Here is a 24,122-nt window from a genome sequence, read left to right on the forward strand (position 1 = left end):
ATGTAGTCACTTGGTCATCTTGTCTTAGTTAGCCTGCAAACTGTCCGGGGAAATCCACTAATACACGTCCTCTGACGTCCGGATGGAGATATGAGAACAGCTGTCAGGATCAGAGAGAAACCCTGCTGGAGTGAGTGAGTGAGTGAGTGTGTCTCTCTGGAGATCTGAGTGTGATGAATCTACTCGCTATCGATCAGTTACAGCTGAGGCCGTACAGGGAGAAACGAATCACTCACTGCTGATATAAAAGGATCGAACGCTTCAGTGGAATCTGATTAATTCAGAATCAATGTCCTTTCAAGATCACAAATGAAAGAGCCGATCAAATACTCACGACTTCCTTCGTGTGTACACTTCTCCACGTTAATGCCATTGACCTGCATAGAAAGAAGAAAATAAATATTAAAATAAACATACTGAGATCCCAATTCACCCCTAAATTAGATGATTAAAAATATATAGTCTGTGTTGAGTTGCAGAGCATTGCATTAGCAGTGCAAAAGGTTGTGGGTTCGATTCTCAGGGGAACACGTGTTAGGTAAAAAAAAATGTTAGCGTGAATGCGCTGTAAGTCGCTTTGGATAAAAGCGTCTGAAAAATGTGAATGTAGTCTCTTTGCTCATTACAGCTGTATTAATTTGTTTAACATTATAGGGAAAACCAATAGCTGAATATCTGTTAAAATGTAATTTATTCCTGTGATCAAACTTGAATTTTCAGCATCATAACTCCCATTTTCAGTGTCACATGATCTTCAGAATTCATTCTAATATTCTAATTTGCTGCTCAAGAAACATTTCTGATTGTTATCAATGTTGAAAGAAATTGTGGAAACAGTCATGGTTAGCAGCGATCGAAATGACATTGACTTTCAAGGTGGAGGGAGAGAGCCGAAGTTAGGGTGTCTACTAACTTTTGGGGTAGGTCACCAAGAAGGGGACTTTAAGGGGAAGTCGTGGCCAAATGGTTAGAGCGTCGGACTCCCAATTGAAAGGTTGTGAGTTCGAGTCTCGGGCCGGACGGAATTGTGGGTGAGGGTAGTGCATGAACAGCTCTCTCTCCACCTTCAATACCACGACTTAGGTGCCCTTGAGCAAGGCATCGAACCCCCATCTGCTCCCCGGGTGCCCATTGGATGCCCACTGCTCTGGGTGTGTGCTCACAGTGTGTGTGTGTGTGTTCACTGCTCTGTGTGTGTGCATTTTCGGATGGGTTAAATGCAGAGCACAAATTCTGAGTATGGGTCACCATACTTGGCTGAATGTCACTTTCACTTTAAAAAAAAAACCTCTGTGTACCATTCAGGTATGAGACATGAAGTTTCCAGAGGTCTGGATGAGGGTGCCCCTTCTTTGAGTCAGTCGATGCTTCCTCAGAGGAATCCACCAGGTAGGGGCTTAGTCTAGGAGCACTAGTTCGGGGAACCAGGTCCGAGTGGGCCAATATGGCAACACAAGCAAGACCTGCTTCTTGTCCTCGCTGACCATGCACAGCATCTGTGCGAGAACGCTCACTGGGGGAAATGCATACTTGCGCAGGCCCCACGGCCAGATGTGCGTCAGTTCATCTGTGCCGAGTCTAAAACAATTGGCAGTAAGAGGCAGATAATGGCATGAAGTGACCTCAGAACCTTCTGACTCCAAAGGTTGCGAGTAGGGATATGCGATTTGAGATGGTTAAAGGCAAGGCGCAGTGCTAAAAACTCTAGGCAATTTATATGCCAGTGCAGATGGGGGCGTATCCATACCCTTTATACTGCGTGCCCATTGTACGTGGCCCACCCGTGGTAGAGGCATTATTGTACACCATAGCATTCCTGGAGACCTGTTCCAGGGGCACTCCTGCCTGGAGAAATGTAAGATCTGACCACAGGGTGAAGGTTTGGCGACAGGCCGGAATAATTTGGACCTGTTGAGTGCTGAAGCAGTCTCATTTGCAAAAGCTGTAGTAAAGTGTCTCTGCAGCTGCCTTATGCCCAGGAGCCTTTGAAAGTTTTTCAGTGGGAACGCCATCCTTTCCTTAAGGTGTGCTGTCTGTTTAACCGAATCCAACTCCAAACCGAGAAAAGAGATCATCTGTGTTGGGAGAGTTTGCTCTTTTCCCAGTTGACCCAAAGTGCTAGTATAATCCAATCATCAAGATAGTTGAGGATGCGAACACTCTGCTCTTTGAGGCGAACAAGAGCTGCCACCATAACTTTCGTGAAGACATGGGGAGACAAGGACAATCCGAAGGGCAGGACCTTGTACTTACATGCCCGTCCTTTGAATGCAAACTGCAAAAATGGTCTGTGGCCAGGACAAGTGGGGCAGCCTGCCTATGCCCAGCTCCACTGCACCGCTTGCTGGAGGAGGCTGCGAATGTGGCATGGGAGTGGGGGCGGACGCAGGGGGCCACCCTCTGCAACAAACAGGCTGGGGAGCTGCGGCCGGTGGATGGGTGGAGGGCTGCTGGGCCAGGCTCTCAACCACATCACCGAAGAGGCCGGTCCGGGACAGAGGGGCATTTAGGCCGAGACATCAGCCAGGGATGGCTTTCCTGGACAAGTGTGGAGATCACACGACCCAGAGAACTCGCGGTGAGGTCAGTAGCAGCTCTGAGCTCTTTCAGAAACTTCCTCTTCCGGGGTCCCCCGTATACCCCCTAACTGAGAACCAGTGTGAGCCACCCCGAGAAACCAATCATCCAACCCTAACCCTAACGCGGTGGAGATTTCCACTCGAGCCCTACCCTCTCCGTGGCCCAATTCAATCACCTCAACATGTTTAATGCCCAGACACGTGAGGGGAATGGCCACTTGCAGCACAACAATTGGTAGTGCAGCCTGAAGTGTGCAACCCACTCAACACAGGAAAGAAAACCACTGAAGCACCATACCACCAACACCAGAAGCTTCCAAGAGTGTGTTGAACTCATAGCTCACTGAATAGACTTGGATGAAGCAGAACGATGTTGTCGCTCGGTGTGAAAAGCTAGTATGCATTGCACCTGCTGCCTCTTTATGCTCACGTTGTGATCAGCTGCAGCTGGATGCAATAATTGCATACCAATGTGCATTGGCTCGTTTAGTTTACACTTGAAGTAGATTGGTCTATCGAAGCGAGATCACAATCAGTCAGTCCCCAACTTGGCGTCGAGAGTGGCCGAATGAAAAGGAACTCTGATTGCACTTTCAATTAACAGTAAATTTACAGGAAATACAACTTAACAAGACTATACCTCTAAGCTGAAAACATAGTAAAGTACAGCAGTACTTATCTACATCCTCTACTATGAAATTAAAAAGTTTTTTGATTGATTAAATATAAACTGTCTAAATTAACAGAAATTAATCAGACTTGGTGATCGTAAAGAGGAAAGTTTGAATTTTTACTTCACCTTGCATCCTCAAACTTGTTTTGTATGTGTATGTAATGTGTGACATTCAAAATTTAATAAAACCATTTGTTTCAGTCGCACCACAGGAACTCTTACTCAATTTCTTGCTCTTTCTCCCTTTCTGCTGCTGTTCCTCTGATTCATACAAAGAGATAAAAGGTTAAACCTCAAGTCAAGCCGGAGAAAATGAATCAGAGGGAAGTGTCATTAAAATGCAGAGGGAATGCCCTGAGGGCCATGTCGGAACGAGAGCATGCAAAAGCCCGAAACACTGACCTGCAACACAGCGTCGCCAATAAACAGCATCCCCGTCTGATCGGCTACAGCCCCGGATGGTCCGGCCAGAGGTTAATGGAAAGATTAAGACATAATTACTCATTTGATAGTGCTTTAATGCGAAGCCATGAGAATCAGGATTTGTGTTTGATGAGCATTTCGATCTAGTGAAGCACTTTCCACAACAATCTGGTTTTTAGTTCAATGTGTTTTGACAAATATGATGAAACTTGCTTTCTGATATCAAGGGTGGATATATATCTACACTAAGCATCTCAGAGGTAAGAAAGTACAGCGGGAAGCTAATAAAAATCAATAAAACTGAAAATGCAACACAGCCTGACTTGAATTAGCTGTGATTAAAACTGTACTAGAACTTTATAGCATACAATAAAGATAAACTGTTCTCAAATACTGTTCAACAAAGGCTAATTATATGGATATTAAAAGGACTACATTTCAGCTGTGCAGGGCATATATTTTAAATATAAAACTGAACAAGATTGTACACCATATATAACAGGAATAGTTCTTCCTTAGGCCATCCACGATGATAAGTTTGTTCTTTCTCAGATTTGGAGAAATGTATCATTGCATCACTTCCCAAACAGCAAGCAGTTTTGGCCCAGATCTGGCCCACATCCGGCCCACATAGATTTCACGTGGGCCAGATGTGGGCCGGATCTGGGCCGACACTATGTTGCTGTCTGGGTTGCTCACCAATGGATGCTCTATTTAATGGGTGCCATCAGAATGAGAGTCCAAACAGCTGATAACCACATCACAATAATCCACAAGTAGTCCACACAACTCCAGTCCATCAGTTAACATCTGGAGGAGACACGAGCTGTGTGTTTGTAAGTTTGTGTATTAGTAAACATGACTGTTTGGCTGCATTCTTGACGGGAGTTGTTTTCTAATTATAAAGCCAATCAAAACTTTTCATGATAACATCATCCAAAATGCAGTAAACGTTTGAGAAAGTTCCCCATGTAATGCTCATTTCATATGGAAATATGTTAGCCGATTACAGCAGTGTGTTTCCACTGAAGTCTCACAGGAGACACACCCCTTCCTAAAAACCATTCAAATCAGAGGTGGAATTCAGGGGGAAAAAATTACTATTTATATGCCGTTAATTAAATAAATGAATTAATGAATGAATTAATTAAATAAAGAAATAAATTAATTAAGTAAATAAATAAATTAATAAATACATTAATAAATTAATAAATTAATAAATTAATAAATTAATAAAATTTTTTTTTACGTTCATAAGGAAAAAAACATCTCCAAAAACAAATTTTCCAAATCTGATAAATAAACAAACTCATCTACAGCTTGAATGGCCTGAGGGGGGAGGACAGTTTCAATACATTTGAATTTTTTGGGTGAGCTACTCCTTTAGCAGATATTGCTAGCACTGTGCTTAGCTTTACAGCGGATGGGAGGAACGCTTGTCATCTTACCTACTTGATCTTTGAAAATCTTTGAGATGACCACAGGCACTTTATGTTCTGCTCCCCCCTGAAATGCATGAAGAGCCGTCAAGGAAATCGACTTTTACCTCTTACATCCAGCACTGTTCAGAAATACAAATCCATTGCCTCTTCAAAGATTATTGTGAATAAAACTAATGAGACTTGATCCTTATATCAAGATCCTCTTTGATCTTTAAAAAGGCTAATATTATGCAATAATTATCTGGCCTGTGGAGATATGCATGCACTACCTGAGCATGTTTAATTAAGTGCATGAACAATATTAAAAGTAGCAAAAGACCTACTTTGATACTCAGACCGAGACCTCCAGTCACCTGTCTTCGAAGTACAACAGTTCTGTGCTTTAAAAAATGGGAATTTAATTGGTAAAATATTCATAGCATCAACCACATGACACATAATTAAAGAAGTAGTCATAAGATGACACTTAAAGTGTTAGTTCACCCAAAAATGAAAATTATGTCATTAACAACGCACCCTTATGTTGTTCTAAACATGTAAGGCCTCCTTTTATCTTCGGAACACAGTTTAAGATATTTCAGATTTAGTCGGAGAGCTCTCAGTCCCTCCATTGAAGCTGTGTGTACGGTACACTGTCCATGTACAGAAAGGTAAGAAAAACATCATCAAAGTAGTTCATGTGACATCAGAGGGTCAGTTAGAATATTTTGAAGCATTGAAAATACATTTTGGTCCAAAAATAGCAAAAACGACGACTTTATTCAGCATTGTCTTCTCTTCCGTGTCTGTTGTGAGAGAGAGTTCAAATCAAAGCAGCTGGATATCCGGTTCGCGAAGGAATCATTCAGTTCCCCAAATCGAACTGAATCGTTGTAAACGGTTCGCGTCTGTAATACGCATTAATCCACAAATGACTTAAGCTGTTAATTTTTTTAATGTGGCTGACACTCCCTCTGAGTTCAAACAAGCCAATATCCCGGAGTAATTCATGTACTCAAACAGTCACTGACTGAACTGCTGTGAAGAACACCGAGCCGAGCCAGATAACGAACAATAGACTGACTCGTTCACGAGTGAAGAACCGGTTGCATCTGTGTTCGGATCACCAGTAGTTCTTTTGGACAGTTCGATTCAATAAACCGGTTGAAGAAAACTGTTCACCAGTTCTTTTGCGCTTGACGTAATGACATCATTTGCGATGATTGCCATTGATTCAAGCCTTCAGTTTACCTGCGCCCATAACAATGAATCAGCACAGAATCAGTTCAGAATCAATCACCAAAAGAATCAGTTCAGTTCAGACGCTCTGTGTGTCGGTCTGCTTCACGCTGAATCACACATGCGCAGTATCAACAGCTCCTCGGTTCACGAATCGGACGCGTCTGACAGAAACGGTTCTTCACTCGTGAACGAGTCAGTCTTTTGTTCGTTATCTGGCTCGGCTCGGTGTTCATCTTCAGTTCACAGCAGTTCAGTCAGTGTACTGTTTGAGTAAATGAATTACTCCGGGATATTGGTTTGTTTGAACTCAGAGGGAGTGTCAGCCACATTAAAAAAAATTAACAGCTGAAGTCATTTGTGGATTAATGCGTATTGGAGATGTGAACCGTTTAAAACGATTCAGTTCGATTTGGTGAACTGAATGATTCCTTCGCGAACCGGAAATCCAGCTGCTTTGATTTGAACTCTCTCTCACACAGACATGGAAGAGAAGACAATGCTGAATAAAGTCGTCGTTTTTGCTATTTTTGGACCAAAATGTATTTTCGATGCTTCAAAAAATGTTTTTCTTACCTTTCTGTACATGGACAGTGTACCGTACACACAGCTTCAATGGAGGGACTGAGAGCTCTCGGACTAAATCTGAAATATCTTAAACTGTGTTCCAAAGATAAAAGGAGGCCTTACATGTTTGGAACAACATAAGGGTGCGTTATTAATGACATAATTTTCATTTTTGGGCGAACTAACCCTTTAAATACATAAAATGTTTATATATATACAGGGAATAATTTATGAGTTTATATTTGTTTTTATGAAAAAGCATTACAAACTTATTTTAAAATCAAGTAACATTGAGCAAAATAATTAAAAAATAAATAAATAAATAAATACATTTACTGTTTGTCCATTTTTTTTCTTTCTTTTTTTTTCAGAAAGCATCAACTTTCAAATAGAGATCATTTCAGGCAAAAATAAATACACAAATAGATAAATAAAAAAGAAAGATCCAGGGAAGTTCTAGTATTTTACTGTTTGTGTGTCTAATGTATTTTAAATGAGATTCAAAAAGACAAAAAGCCTCATATCAGGGCAATATAATATAAAGGTAATATCAGGAGAAAATATAAACAGAAAAATAAAAATAAGTAAATAAAATTAAATAAATAATTAGTATTTGCTTATGTGTTTAATATTTAATAACATTACAAAAAAGACAAAGACCCCTACATTTCAAATACAGGTAATAACAGGGGTAAATAAATCAATAAATTAATACATTATTTAATTAATTAATTTGACAGTGGTCATAATAAATAAATACATTTATTTCACTCTTTTTAAATAATACTGAAAAAGACAAAAAAATTCAATTTGGAACATTTCATAAAACTATGTCAAATAACATCGAAAGGGTGGGTCAAAGTGACTCTAAATGATGGATCAGGTCACGCGAAGTTATAAAACAATAATAAATATGCATTAAAACTCACTAAAGATGTTGAATATGACTATATTGGGTTCTCTAGCATGCATTGTACACATATAATGACTTTCATTGTGTTCTGACAGCCACTGACGTCATTCATTCATGAATGATGATGATGATGATGATGCATCTCATGCCAACAAACAATAAAGTGGCGTGTCCATCATGACAAGGCTGTTTAATGTAATCTGTCACGAACAAAACACACTCTTCTGCTTCCAACTGTGATTCACAATGAGACATTTGAGGCTGAATCGTCTGAATCGTGATCAAATCGAAGGTAAAGACTCAGTACTTACATTTAGATGGGAGTCGCCGCCGCTCACGCAAACCACATCCTGCTTCTGGATGATTAGCAGCTCTTTCGTTAACTTTAGACGAACGTCATAGGAGTTACTTGTGAGGTCGTCATGCAACAGGGCAAGTCCGGTTTTTGTCTGTCGAAAAAGCAGAAAACAAATGTATTAGAAGACATTAAGAGATTTCGATTGGTCAATAAATGGTTAAAAATGTTGTAGAACTGAAGGGATTTCAAAATGACAGATAACTGTAGTTAAAAAAAATAAAACAATGCAAAAACTTAATTCATGCATAACCCAAGATTCAAACAGCTGTTTGTCTTAAAGGAACAGTACATCTACACAAAAGATGCACATAATTAATAAGAAACTATTTATTTATTTATTTATCCATGCCTGAAAAAGTTTTTAAAAAGATTATAAGTTTAAATCTATGTAATATTTTCTTATTACATTTTATAATCAATTCAAATACATAAATGTAAATTTAGGCCTAAATATTTCTTCCACAGTTGAGTTGATAAAAATCTAATAATTAATTACTTTAACAATTTAATTTTTAATTAATTCGAGTTTTAAATTTAAATTCAGAATAAATAATTTTACAACACGGACAAGTAAAAATAATGCACTTACTACAAAAAGATATTAAAAATATGTTATTTGTTTATCTAAATGTGAACATGCAAACATGTTGGTTTTTTGTCAGATGACAAACAAGTACTAGATTTGACTCGTGCATGATATAAATAAAGTTGGTTCTTCAATTTCAAAGTCGCTTTGGATATGTAAAAATGTAAGTCATATGAGAGTTTTGTGCAGGAAACTCGCTGAAACTCGTTCTCTTTTCAGGTGAACTATTCCTGAAAAGCAAGAAAAGACTGAGACTGATGTGATAACGCCGGGCTTTTCTTTTTCTGTCAGTATTTGACTCTACTTTGTGAAGATGTCTCGGTCTCCTCTGGAAGTGTTCATTCATTTAACCCACAAAAAAGTCCCGGAGGAGCTTCTCGTGGCTGAAAAATACTCACTCCTCACAATGGAATCAAAAACAATCTTTATTTATCACGCTTTCTGTGGATTCTTTCTGACAAAAGCATGCTTTGAGAACTGCAGCCACACGAGCATAAAACACAGGATTATATAATAGAAATGTATTTATATATTTTATATAACACTGCAGGGTCGTAATACATTCTCTACTACTTTGGTGAAAATAGAGACCATAATTTTTTCTTACAGCCATGAGAATTTAAAACCATGGTATATAAAGTTAAAACTAAAGATATAGACAAATAAATAGAACATATAAAAAAACAAACAAAAATAACAACTAATACAAATTTCAAAAATAACTATATTACTAAAACTTCAACTACATTTAAAATAAAAACAGAAAATGTAAAAATATATATATATATTTTTAAATAATTAAATATATATAAATTATTTAATTTTAATTATTTAATTAATAAAAACATATTTTTTTACCGAAATAAAAAAAGAAATTATCAAAATAATAACAAATTTTAAACTTTAATAAAATCATAATAGTATTTAAATTATACAAAAATAGCACTAATTTGAAATAAATGTTGACTAATAATGAAAAAATATATATAGACATTAAACAAGTTTTTTTTTTTTTTTTTTTTTTTAAAGGACAACAATTTAAAAAATAAAAATAACATTTTAAATTAAAAACTAATTCAAAACATTTATAAAACTATTACAATATCTCAATTATATTAAAATAGCACTGGTTCAAAGCATCACTAATGTTTTCAGTATGTGAACAATCCCAGGCTCAAGAGTGACTTGTATTTCACACACACACACACAGAATTATTAATTTATGAAGAACTCTCTCATATTTCAATGCAACTGTCACTTCATAAACTGCTTTGGTTAGATCAACACACTCTTATGAAAAAAGCATCACTGTATGGCATTTAACTGCATCAGCTTGTGTGTCATTTAGATGCGTTCAAACAGCAGAAGATCGCCTGACACGAATCTCCAAAGATAAATAACAAGCGGCGGGACGTTTGGTCACGCACAGATGAACACACACACACACACACACTCCGTCAGGAGACAGAGACGAGAAAATCCTCATATTTGCTTCAGAATAACTGACTGTAAGTCAAGTTATGACAGAAATACAGCAGATGACGCTGATGAAACGACTGGATGATTTTGCAAGAAGAAAGAAATTATATTTAGCATAAATTAAACGAAGAGGCTGTTGTTCAACATTCACTGCATGCTAAAACATCACACTATTTGTAAAAATACACACACACACACACACACATAATGTCATTATTATTAAATATTATGTAAATAATGTGCCTTATTTTTTCCTTTTCCTTTAGAGGTGAAATGCCTTATATATCAGTGAGCAAGCATGTATTTTGTGCAGTGCATGTGTTTGTCATCCATGATGATGATGATGATGATGATGGTCCTAGTTCTGTCCTAGTTCTCTCTCTGGCACCTAAACCCTTTCTCCCCGGAGACACCCGGATGTAGGTCAAGTGAGTCTCGCGTTAGGGACAGGATAATTAATCAAAGTTTGGAGTTGGAGAGCGCGGCTCACGCTCAACATGCAGGAAAGGTGAGCTCTCGCTAGATTTAAACAGCGTTTGCAAAGATCTCAGGGAAAGCCTTCATTCTGCGGCAGAGACTCTGGAGAAATCTGGGCTTTTAGACGCTTCGCTCAAGGCCAGAACTGGGGCTGTCACGGCCGGATGGTTTGGTCAAAGGATCTGGCTAAGGGTCACCTCGGCATGACGGCCCTCGGGCGCCAACTGTGAGGAAAACACCACACATCACGAAATGTCCAACATGATCAGATCAGACAGCTTCACAACTCCTTCAGCAAATGCAAACAGCTGGTTTCTACAGCTGACCTACTCAAGACACATTTCTATTTATTAAAATCAGCAATAAATATTTATTAGCATTATATATATATATACTGTATATATATATACAGTACAGACCAAAAGTTTGGAAACATTACTATTTTTAATGTTTTTGACAGAAGTTTGTTCTGCTCATCAAGCCTGCATTTATTTGATCAAAAATACAGAAAAAACAGTAATATTGTGAAATATTATTACAACTTAAAATAATAGTTTTCTATTTGAATATACTTTAAAAAAATAATTTATTCCTGTGATGCAAAGCTGAATTTTCAGCATCATTCCTCCAGCTTTCAGTGTCACATGTAACACCAGTCGATCACATGATCCTTTAGAAATCATTCTAATATTCTGATTTATTATGAGTGTTGGAAACAGTTCTGCTGTCTAATATATTTGATCAATAAAAGGTTCAAAAGAACTGCATTTATTCAAAATAAAATAAACAATTCTAATAATATATTTTATTTACTATCACTTTTTACCAGTAGTGTATATTGTTATTACAAAATATTTATATTTTAAAAACATAGCTTTTTTTTTTTTTTACTTTATATTCATCAAAGTATCCTAAAAAAGTATGAAATGTTCTGAAAAAATATTAAGCAGCAGAACTGTTTCCAGCTTTGATCATGAATCATCATATTAGAATGATTTCTAAAGGATCATGTGATAATGATCCGAAAAATTCAGCTTTGCATCACAGAAATAAATGATAATTTAAAGTATAATACATTTAAAATCATTTATTTTAAGTTGTAATAATATATCACAATATTACAGTTTTTTCTGTATTTTTGATCCAATAAATGCAGGCTTGATGAGCAGAAGAAACTTCTGTCAAAAACATGAAAAATAGTAATGTTTCCAAACTTTTGATCTGTACTGTACAGTATGCACATGCACACACATAATTCAATTAAATAAATTAATGAAAAGTTTAAATTACTAGTACATAAAAAATGTTGAGGTAAAAAAAAAAAAAATATATATATATATATATATATATATATATATATATATATATATATATATATATATATATATATATTTATATTACCATATTACCATATTACCATGATGGTATTTTTTTTTAATGCATCTAAATATAGTGCGTATACCTACAGTATATGTGCATATAAAAAATACTACAGTACTAATATTACATGGTTATAATTTAAAACAAACACAATCTCATGAAATGTCCAAAAATATCTTGCACAGAAAAACAGCATTACATTTAATTGGCAACTGCAAACCATCTAGTTTTTATAATACCTTTCACAATGCATTCTGGGGACAGCGGCTACTCTATGGACACTTAGACAAACTACCAAAAAACACAGTGTGTGACATATGAATAAATGTGACATCCACAAGAGCTACGCTAAGAACCATCTGAATATCTTCCCTTGCAGGGAAACAGGCGTATGGCTTTTGTTCATATTGGTTTTCATGTTTCCTACAGTGAAGTCTGAATCAGGAATAACTCAGGAGAAATGCATCGCCGTTTCAAATCAAGCCCTGGCTTGCTTTTGTGCATTCTAGAGTAAACCCCACAGAAAGCCACGCTTGGGACCGGCTGGAATAAGATTATATAGAATGAGATTCTCTGCTACAGTATACTGGATATATATATATATATTCAAGAGGTTTGTGTGAGCAACCAAAAAACAGAGTGGGACGTATCCCAAACAAGACGAGGATGAACTTTAAACATCTGAAGATGTTCTGCTCATCCAGTGGAGCATCTATGAAAAAAGCTATCAATGCATATGGAAAACATATGGAAAAAATACATATATATATATATATATATATATATATATATATATATAGATAGATAGATAGATATATATACCATGCTGAATCGACATGCTGCATGTAAACTATATTATTTGTTGTCTTCTCTTGTCAAAATAATGGAGTTAATTTAGAATTATTCATATTTTTCGAACAAGCAAAAGATAATATGCCGGTTTCTCCGATAATGGGCGGAGCTAATGCAGAAGTGGCAATTTCATTGGCTGGCGCTCAACTATTACCATCCCTGTTTTGATTTCAGCAAATCAGTTCGACTGAACGCAGACAACGTGATTAATATTCATGAACCATACATGTTTTCATATAAATCACATTTAAGAGTTAACTAAAGATAACTCTTATATCGTGATGCACACCATCACTTCGATCCAGAATTACTCACAGAATAAAATAAAGCTTTAGTCACGCCGCCCAAACCCCATCTACCGCTGTCTGAAAATGACCTTATCAAGCCACAAAAACTAAGATTCGTTAGGTCTGATTTTAAATGCCTTTAAGGTCAATTATCTAATTATAACGATGATTACTTTTAAGTGTTTGCCACTGTAATTGTGAAATATTGCCTCTAATTTGAATTCACTACAAAGGCACCAGAGAGAGCCACTGGACGACTTCAATCAAGATAATAATTAGAAGAAGAACGAAGGTCAACTGTTGTCTGGAGATCAGATCACAGCCGATAATGTTGCCTTTCTCCTTCTCTTTCTTTTGAGGACAGACGGAGTTAATATAGATGCTTTTGCATGTCTGTAACTTATGCAATCCTCATGCATTATTTACATTACATCACTTGTCCATATAAATATCAGCATCTGCACAAAATTGCATAGTTTGTGCCTCTGAATAAATTAAGCTGATTTCTCTTCCATATTCTCACTATATCATATTATATGAGCCATAACAGCCTGGTGTATCAATTATGATACTCATATGCATTCAAAGTTTTGTTTTTTAGATTCTTTTACATTTTGTCTAAAAAGGTTTAACAAACTGCTCTGTTAAAAAAAGACTCTTCTGACTTCTGACAAACTAACAAACTCAAATCATGCATGCTTTATTTCTGACTTTTTTCCATATTTATAGGTTCATATCTCAGGAAACAAATGTACTGTGTGTAAAATGTCACTTTATTTAAATTCACCTATCAACTATATATATTATTCAGAGTATTTTCTTTACTTTACTCAAGTACCGTTGAAACTGAATCCCTGTACTTTTACTCAGCTACATTTCCGAGTCAGAAACTATGCATTTTATTCCCTACAATTTAATTTATGTCTCCAAAGTGCGAAGCACAGTTTTTGCAGGTCATCATAATTCCTTTCATCTTTTTGTCCATTAAAACTGAGCTTACAAAACCCATCAAATTACACTCCCGACTGAACTCACACAGCCAATGACATCCGTTTCAGCGCATTTAGACACAACTATGGTGACTCGTCCTTGTAACACTTTATAATAACTGCATGCTATTAATCATTAGTTTAGCATTAGGAAACAGTTAATTAATCATTTATAAAGCATTAATAAACATTTATAAGCAGTTTATAAATACAGATATAAATTCTTTATACCTGATTTAAAAGCATATCTATAATGTGTTTAATAATTGTTTTTTCATACTTTATTAATGATCAATTTATCGTTTCTAAATAAAGTATAGCATTATTTACACACCAGTTATTAAGGAGTCGTAAGTGGTTCGTAAGATCACTTAGAAATTGTAAGTAAATGATTAATAAATTATTTAAATGTGCATTCATGCATCTTTTTATTCAGACATATAGTAATAGTTACTTATAGTGTTAATAAATGGTTTATTAACATGCATTTCTACTGTAATTCAGGGTTAATTCAGGTAGTTATAAAACATATGTAGTCGTTAGTTAACTATTTTTGTGAGCTCATCTAAAGTGAGGACTATTTATGCCTTGTAAAGCTTTTACAAATGAGATTTAAAGGCTGTTAATATTTCTATGTTCTGTCTCACTGTGTTGTGTTTGTTTCCGTTTTGTGTTTAGAAGATAACAGAGCCTTTAAATATCCTTTATAAATGCTTTACAAGGCATAACTAGTCCTCACTTTAGATGAGCTCACATAAATAGTTAACTGACCACTACTAAATGCTTTATAACTACCTGAATTTACTACATTTCTTGTGATCTTATGAATCACTGGCAACTCTTAAATAACTGGTTTGTAAATAATGCTATACTTCATTGAGAAATGATAAATTGATCATGAATAAAGTATGAAAATACATTATTAAACACATTATAGATATGCTTTTAAATATAGAAAAAGAATAAAGCATTTATATCTGTATTTATAAACTGCTTATTACTGTCTATTAATGCTTTATAAATTATGAATTATCTGTTTACTAATGCTTAAAGGGACAATAAGTAACTTTTTAGGTATTTTATTATCTAAAATCAATATTTTTATTCATAAATATGCCCTCAATGGTGTACAAATACCTATGCCAATGTTTAAACTAATCCTTGTAAATGAAGAATTTATTATCTTTATATACATGGGACGGGTAGGTCGACGGAGGCTTCCATGTAGTTCCGCCATCTTGCAAAACTATAATAGCAGAGAGGGACAAAAAGTACTAAGCCAACGCGTTTCCACAGCGCGTTTTCGGTCAGAGCCAGAAACGCAGGTGCAGAGCAGTGAGAGGCGCTTGAAACTGCACCGGCAAGTTTAAAAGTCTGGATTGCATTCTTATTATGGACCATACATATGCCGCGCCACAGGAGAAGAAAACATCGTCGCCAAAACAGTCAAAAATAGAACGTAAAAGGAAACGTGACCGTAGATTACAGAAAACAAGAGTTAATGTCCTGGAAGCTTTTTCTAGGTGGAAAGAGCTAATGCTTGATAAAGATTTCAAAAGAGACGCTGAAGTGGCCAGTTTTCTTCTCTACAGGTAAGTCAGTGTTACAGTCTATATTATAATATTTTTTTTATATCTAACAATGCATATAATTCAGAAAATATAACGAATAAATTAGACATAACTACTAATTACAATATTTCATGTTTTCCACAGTCAGTAATTCATACTGTAACATTCGTTTGTTAGTTGTCATGTTGCAGTTTGTTTGAAATAACACACCTGTTTACCTGAAGGAAAACTCGACGAAGTGCTATTAGAAGACATCCTGTCAAAGCTTTTTGGTACATATCACCTACCGTAGATGCAACGCGCATTTGAAAAAGCGAGGCGCTGGAGAGCAAAATTAGTTTGAATGCAAAATACAATTTCACCACTAGATGGGAGTAATTCCTACTTAGTGTCCCTTTAATTAATGATTAATTGTGTGCAGTTATTATAAAGTGTTACCCTCCTCCTTGTGAAGAGACATCTAATCAGTCACTGACCTAACGCAAAGAGCTTTAATTAAAAGAGTCTAGTCAATTTAAAAAAAGATGCCAAGAAAACATGTACTTTTAAATGCTCACCAAGGCTGCATGTATTTAATTAAAAACACAGTAAAAAAATTTGCAAAATTTTTACTATTTAAAATAACTGTTTTCTATTTGAATATATATTCAAATGTAATTTATTTCTGTGATCAAAGCTGAATTTTCTTCAGTGTCACATGATCCTTCAGAAATCATTATAATATGCTGATATTATTATTAATGTAATTTTTTACATGTTTCTTTCAATATGCAACATACTATATATATATATATATATGTGTGTGTGTGTGTGTGTGTGTGTGTGTGTGTGTGTTGATTATAGTTTTGTAAATATTTTGAATTAGATTTTATTTTATATTTTCTGTTTTCATATTAATTTAGTTGACTTTTAATAATTTATTAACCAAGGTTTGGTTATGTGTTTTCATCATTTTGTGTTTTTATTTGTCCATTTTATTTAGTTTTATTATTTACATAATATTTGATTATGTTTTAGTTTTTAGTTCTAATTTATTTAGTTGCAGTTACTTCAACATAAACGTAAACGTAACAAAAAAAAAAAAATGTCTTCTTGGCAAGTAGCCAGTGTATGGTTTTATTTTATTTCAGTTTAAAAAAAATTTTATAAAATTATTTTTTTTAAAAATTATAAAAAAAAGAAGAAAAGAAAAAAGAAAATAAATAAAATCATTATAATATGCTGATCTATAGCATTTCTTATTAGTTTCAAAGTTGAAAACAGTTCATAATTTTTTGTTGAAACCATATTTCGGTTAACAATTCTTTGATTTATAGAATGTTCAAAAGAACAACATTTGTTTAAAATAGAATTTATTTGCAACAATGTAAAAGTCTTTACTGTTGCTTTAGATTAATTCAGTGCATACTTGCTGAATAAAACTATTAATTTCTTAAAATAACAACAATAATAATAATAATAATAATAAAATCTTACCAAAACTTTTAAACTCAAGTATGTTCTTGGCCACACAGTTTGACTTTTAATGAAGCAAAATCAACAGCATCTACTTCAACTCAAGCATAAAATCTCCGTACTTTTATCCACTCCTGGGAATAAAGGCTTTGTCTTTGAACTCGAATCCTTTGTGTTCGTTTGGAAATCCTTTCTGCACACACAGTGAGGAGAAACACATCATTCAGCTGTTCCCGAGTCTTCATCACTAAAGGTCAAAGCCGTTTCCAGCATGCAACTCAATATTAAACTACAATATTTAATTTGACCAATTCTGCATCAATAACCAACTAATGAAACCTTATTAATAATCGCATCCTTGATTGCTCCTGACATCCTCATTTTCTCTAAAAACACTGCAATCATCAAACTCTGCATTACGAAGTAACATTCAAGCAAAGTAAGTTTCCAAATGTGAAATGCAGCTCATTAAAATTCTGTCGTGAATCAAAATGGAAATGAAAAGGCAAGGCTGGGCTCGGTGACAAAGATGCGGCGGAAAAGAGCCATCTTTTTACAGGCGGAGTAAACACATCAGGACAGTATTAATAGATTGTTTGGAGAATTTAAGAGCTGAGCGTGTATTACGATGAGAGAGAGGGGGATATTAAATAATTCACAGATAAAGACAACACCCGGTCATCACATGCACTTTTATATTAAGGTTGACTAATTGTCCGGCTGTGACTCTATTACAATCAATCATGTCACGCTGGAAATAAATCACCGTGGCCGCAATTGTAATAGATTTGTGTTGAAAATGGCCAAACGCTGTGCATCAGATTCATTATGTTCATCATGAGGTGCTAGATTAAAAACCTCTAACACTAAGTGTTAACCCATAAAACCTGGCATAAGAAATAATGGTCAGAAAGTCTTTTTCCTATTGAAGCATTTGGGAGTTTGCATTGTTTTTTTGTCGAGGACCATATAAGTGCAACAGAGATAAAATAAAAAAAAGTATAATTATAATAATGATAATAAATATGTTGCCACTCTATATCCCCCAATAATATGCCATATAGCTAAAAAAAAACGTACTTCGTACTTTTGTCTTGTTTTCTCTTGGAAATGTCTAAACATTATTAAATCAAAAGATATTTACAGGATTGGTGTCTCATATTTTGTATTGTATTGGAATGTCTGCTTAATAAAAACAATTGTTCACAAAAAAAAAAAGATATTTACTTGAGAAGAAAATGTCATAAAAAGTTATTTTCTGAAAAAATGCATCAAAATGCATTCTTTGATATAAATAATTAATATATATATATATATATATATATATATATATATATATATATATATATATATATGCCAGTGGGGTCAGAAAAATATAGTTAAATTTTCTTGCCTCGTTGATTTGATTTGATTTTTTAAGCAAAAACCAAAACTAAATTGTAATAATTTAATCTTAACTTTCATATCTTAAGTCATTTTGCTTTATGTAAATGTTCCTTGATTTAAGAATGTTTAGATATTTGACTTGGAAAACAAGACTTTAAAAATAATTTAAAGTAATCATTTTCCCAGTGCAGTAAAATGTCATTTAAATGCTTAGTTTGATGATCCCAACATATAATGCAGTGTAATCCAGTGCTGATTGAGAGATGGAGAAATAAAGGAGAGATGTTCTGGAGGCTTGTGAAGATCATTCCTCCGCTGAGGAACAGTGAAACAAACGCTCCTCAAAAGATCCTGAGGATCAGATTTGAGACTCTAAAACATGATTAATGGAGAATCAAGTAAAGCTGAGCTGCTTCAGTCCAGGAAGAGTTCATCTGAAGGTTGCTTTAGTAAGTGATCAAACACACTATTTTCTCCTGAATCATATCTGGAAACCAAAAGATCACAGAAGTCAGTAAAAACACAAAACACTCTAGCAACCACATAGCAACTAACTACCCTTGCTAACAACCCTTACTGTTGCAATACTCCCAAATTGTTTGTCAATGCATCAAAGCAATTGCAATATGTATGCATATTTTTATTTGCTTATGAAACATGCAATATAATGACAAAACATAAAACCTTGCAAAGTGCATGAAAACTTTTTTACTTATATATGTAATATGCAACGTAATAAACAGTATGCATTATCAAACATCAAACCTTCAGCATGCATGCATATTTTTACTTATATACTATGCAATATAAGTATTTGCATACTTTATCAAACCATCAAATCTTGCAATATGCATGCATATTTCATCTTATGTTACATATTATATAATATACTACAAGTAATAACATGCTTTGCAATATAGTATGTATGTATATTTAATATGTATATTTACTTATATAATATGCAGTTTAAGTAACGCTTTGTCGAATCATCAGTGCTCTGAAAACAATTTAAAATGAGTGCAAATCAATGGAAAAGCTGCAGACCTGGAGACTCTGCAAGCAATCTTGAGTATAAACTCTGTTTTTGATTTATTTATTTCATCTCTACGTCAGAATTTGTCTTGCTGCAGATGTACATTTCAGATGAAATGTTTAACACAGACAAACATCACTCTTATTTTCTATAAAAAGTCTACTTTTTCTTACCAGGATTATGAATCCCAATAAAGACCCGTTGGTTGATAGTAAACCATTGCTTTTCTCATCACTAAACCTGTTAGAAATACAGCTGCAACTAGCAGCTGAAAACCTTCCTGCAGAACATGAATAAAAGATTTGTGACTTTTAAGGTTATCACATTCATGTGCCGATCAGAGTCTCCGTAGGGCGTATTTAGCAGAGTCTCCTAATCCCAAAGACAAGCACGCAAGAACTTTCCAACAGTGTTGGATCTGAGTCAAATTTCACAAACATAAATAAGAGCTGATTAGATTACATGACATATTTGCAAAGCCAATCTGCACAAGTACACATGTAAAGACACACATCATTTGTTCTGGCGGCAGATATGCAAGTTCATCTGAAATGTACATCTGCTGCAAGACAAATTCTGACGTAGAGATGAAATAAATAAATCAAATATAGAGTTTATACTCAAGATTGCTTGCAAAGTCGCCAGGTCTGCAGCTTTTCCATTGATTTGCACTCATTTTAAATTGTTTTCAGAGCACTGATGATTCGACAAAGCACACTGTTACTTAAACTGCATATTATATAAGTAAACATAAATATTAAATATACATACATACTATATTGCAAAGCATATTATTACTTAAAGTATATTATATAATATGTAACATAAGATGAAATATGCATGCACATTGCAAGATTTGATGGTTTGACAAAATATGCAAGTATGCATATAAAAAAAATATGCATGCATGCTGTACTGCAAGGTTTGATAAAGCTTACTTTAATTACATTTACTTACATATCATGAAGTAAAAATATGCATACATATTGCAAGGTTTGACATTATATTGCATATTAATTGTATATCAAATATGTGAATAAATAAAAATAAAAATATGCATATATTTTGCAAGGTTTGATGGTTTGACAAAGTATGCAAATACTTATATTGCATAGTATATAAGTAAAGATATGCATGCATGCTGAAGGTTTGATGTTTGATAATGCAAACTATTTATTACGTTGCATATTACATATATAGGTAAAAAAGTTTTCATGCACTTTGCAAGGTTTTATGTTTTGTCATTATATTGCACGTTTCATATGCAAATAAAAATATGCATACATATTGCAATTGGTTTGATGCATTGACAAACAATTTAGAAAAGTAACATAATATAAGTAAAAAAATATATATGCATGCATGCTGTACTGCAAGGTTTGATAAAGCGTACTTTAATTACATTTACTTGCATATCATGAAGTAAAAATATGCATACATATTGCAAGGTTTGACATTATATTGCATATTAATTGTATATCAAATATGTAAAAAAAATAAAAATATGCATATATTTTGCAAGGTTTGGTGGTTTGACAAAGTATGCAAATACTTATATTGCATAGTATATAAGTAAAAATATGCATGCATGCTGAAGGTTTGATGTTTGATAATGCATACTTATTACGTTGCATATTACATATATAAGTAAAAAAGTATTCATGCACTTTGCAGGGTTTTATGTTTTGTCATTATATTGCATGTTTAATAAGCAAATAAAAATATGCATACATATTGCAAGGTTTGACATTATATTGCATATTAATTGTAAATCAAATATGTAAATAAATAAAAATAAAAATATGCATATATTTTGCAAGGTTTGTAGGTTTGACAAAGCATACTTTTCATTATACCACATATAATAAGTAAAATTAAAGTAAAATATGCACATATGAGTATTATTTGTTTGAAATAATTATACTTACATCATTTCTATTCTATGGGCATGTGAATCTGCAGGAAAATGCATTTGCATCATCCAAGCAACCCTCCACTGCTCAATAAATATTACATTGTTTTTTTTGTTGTTGTTTTGTTTTTGTTTTGTTTTGTTTTTGTTTTGTTTTTGTTTTGTTTTTACTTTGAACAGCTTTGCAAAAGAAAGAAAGCTCAAATGCAGAATAAGGACTCTTAAATCTGTAATTTGTAAGTGGTATTGTTTGAGTTTTGGGTCAGTCTCTGTCATGCAGACCTGTTTTTTGGGAAAAAACTCCAAGTTCTTTTCAAATCTAAAAGTAGTGAGCCAGCATTTATCGATAAACCCTCGGGAAACCCTTCAAACCCTCCAATCTGATAAACCGCAGTGCAACTGGCAAGACTCCATTGACCAATTAAGAAAAACCACAAAAAGGCACCAGAAATATAGGACAGAACGTGTTAAAACAAATAAAGCAGACAAGCAGCAATCTCTAACAGCAGTTTCAATGCATTGACTGAGAAATCCTTTGAGAGGACATCTCCGAACACCTCAAGAATAGTGCGAATGAAGCTACTCCACGCTGTCACACATCATTATCTCCACAAAGAGGAATACAGCAAATGAGAACAATAGCACAAAAAACTCATTTTGCATTGAGATTACACTGTCACCTCAAATCTGCCAGGATTTGTTCTGTCAATCATGCAACATTTCCTGCATGGTTTTACCTTGGTTTTCTTAATCACCCAAAAAATGCTGTACATCCCATTAATTTTACATGTATAGCTCATTAGCTGAGCCTTTTTCTCCCATACTTCATTTACATAAATAAAAATAAATGATTACACTCTGGCATGGACTGACTTCGGACCTTATTTTAAGTGCAAAAATGTCAATATATTCAATAAATATACTGTATAAACCAAAAACGTCTAAAAGCCCAAATATACTGCAAACCCAAGTGCTCAGAAAATGTCAAGTGTGTCATTCACACACAAAATAATTGGCTGGCTTCATATCTGCAAAGCACCTTTATAAAATGCATGCAGCATATGAAAAATATAGATAATAATAAAACCTAGCTGCCAAAAAAAATAATAGGTGTAAAAAGCTATCCTTTCAAATCATGTCAATATTAGCCACTTTATAGTATAGTATATTACATTTCACAATTTAAGATCTGTAACTACAAATGTCATTCCCAACCATCTTTTCCAATCCACAACATTACAAAAACAGCATTTAACTGACTAAAATGCAATAGTTATTTAATCATTCTGCAATAAAGTTTTTGTGAATAAATAACGAGTATTAGCCACCAGTTCCCCAAAACGTGGACTTCACAGCACCTCAGTGGTCTCATCCGCAACAAAGTTAGTTAAGCAAGTTCCTCTAGTAATATAAACACTGCATTTCTGTGACATCCCCCCGTGTGTGCACGCGCAGGCTGTGTTTCGCGCCTGTTGTGATCTGTGTTCAGCGCGTGAAGTTGAGCTGGATGTGCTGCTCTTACCCATGTTGGCACCAGGAGGCTGGCGGGTCTCTCCAGCAGATCAGGCTGATGTTTGGCGGCTGGGTTCATCTCCCATGCAGCCTCTGGTTGACACACACACTTGGATCTGTCATTTATATCCAGTGATGGCCGGGCATCGTGCTCAGCCTGTTGGGAGGGACGCGGCTCCGGGGTCCAGCATCCAAATGGCCCTTCAGGAGTCCACCTGCTCTCGGTGAATCTGTGTTTAAAGACGCATCCGCGCAGAGCTGAAGCGATCAGAGTGATGCGCGCGCGTATTCCTGCGCGTTGGAAAGAGACGCGTCGCGCTCGAGGACCGGAGCGCAAATGTTGAGCGCGCGCGTTTCCTCCTGCTGCCTCAGATATGAGCTCGAGCCCATTTAACCCATCACTGACTGAACTCTACACGCACAGCTAGGGTTGGGTGATGTGTCGAGAAATTCAGGGCGTGTTTAGGATGCATCAAGCAACATCGTGATGACTGCGTTTGCATTCGAAATAAAATGTAGAATTAAATTTATGCATTTAGCAGACACTTACTTACAGTGCATTCAGGCTATCAATTTTTTACCTATTATGCGTTCTGGGGAATCGAACCCCCAAGCTTGCGCTTGCCATCGCAATGCTCTACCACTTGAGCAACGGTAACATTTTGCAATGCGAATTTAATTTAGTTAAGTTTCCAAAACACTGCATCATTGGTCTGGTTTCTTCAGTGCAATGCTCCTCTTCAATGGTGTTTTAACCAGGCGGCAAGGAAGTCGACCGGAAGTAGAAGTCAGCCGCGTGCCGCCATCTTTTAGCAGAACTTCACTTGCGTTAGCATCCCATTGATCTCCCATTCATTTTGGTGTCAATTTGACAGCGAATAACTTTACATCTAATGCATTTAAAGACTCCGTTTGTCCATTATTTATTACTAAAGATACACGACAATGTATAAAGGGCTCCATTACCTTCTATGTTACATTATTGCCCCGTAGAAACAGTTTTTGTAAAAGTAGGCTAACGATTGCATCA

The 24,122-nt window shown here is 35.0% G+C and overlaps 1 protein-coding gene across 1 annotated transcript; it reads right to left on the reverse strand.

Moving 5' to 3' along the window:
- Positions 1-334: 334 nt before the first annotated feature.
- LOC113089582 (gamma-2-syntrophin-like) lies at positions 335-23,471 on the reverse strand (the record flags this gene model as incomplete). Its single annotated transcript, XM_026256059.1, has 6 exons — positions 23,103-23,471; positions 8,127-8,264; positions 5,441-5,497; positions 5,124-5,181; positions 3,655-3,698; positions 335-377 (listed from the first exon to the last, which is right to left on the reverse strand). Coding segments are annotated over exons 1-6 (409 nt in total), but the record flags the coding sequence as incomplete, so codon positions are not given.
- Positions 23,472-24,122: the final 651 nt, after the last annotated feature.

Source organism: Carassius auratus, unplaced genomic scaffold (genome assembly GCF_003368295.1).
Source record: "Carassius auratus strain Wakin unplaced genomic scaffold, ASM336829v1 scaf_tig00050353, whole genome shotgun sequence".
Taxonomy (NCBI): domain Eukaryota; kingdom Metazoa; phylum Chordata; class Actinopteri; order Cypriniformes; family Cyprinidae; genus Carassius; species Carassius auratus.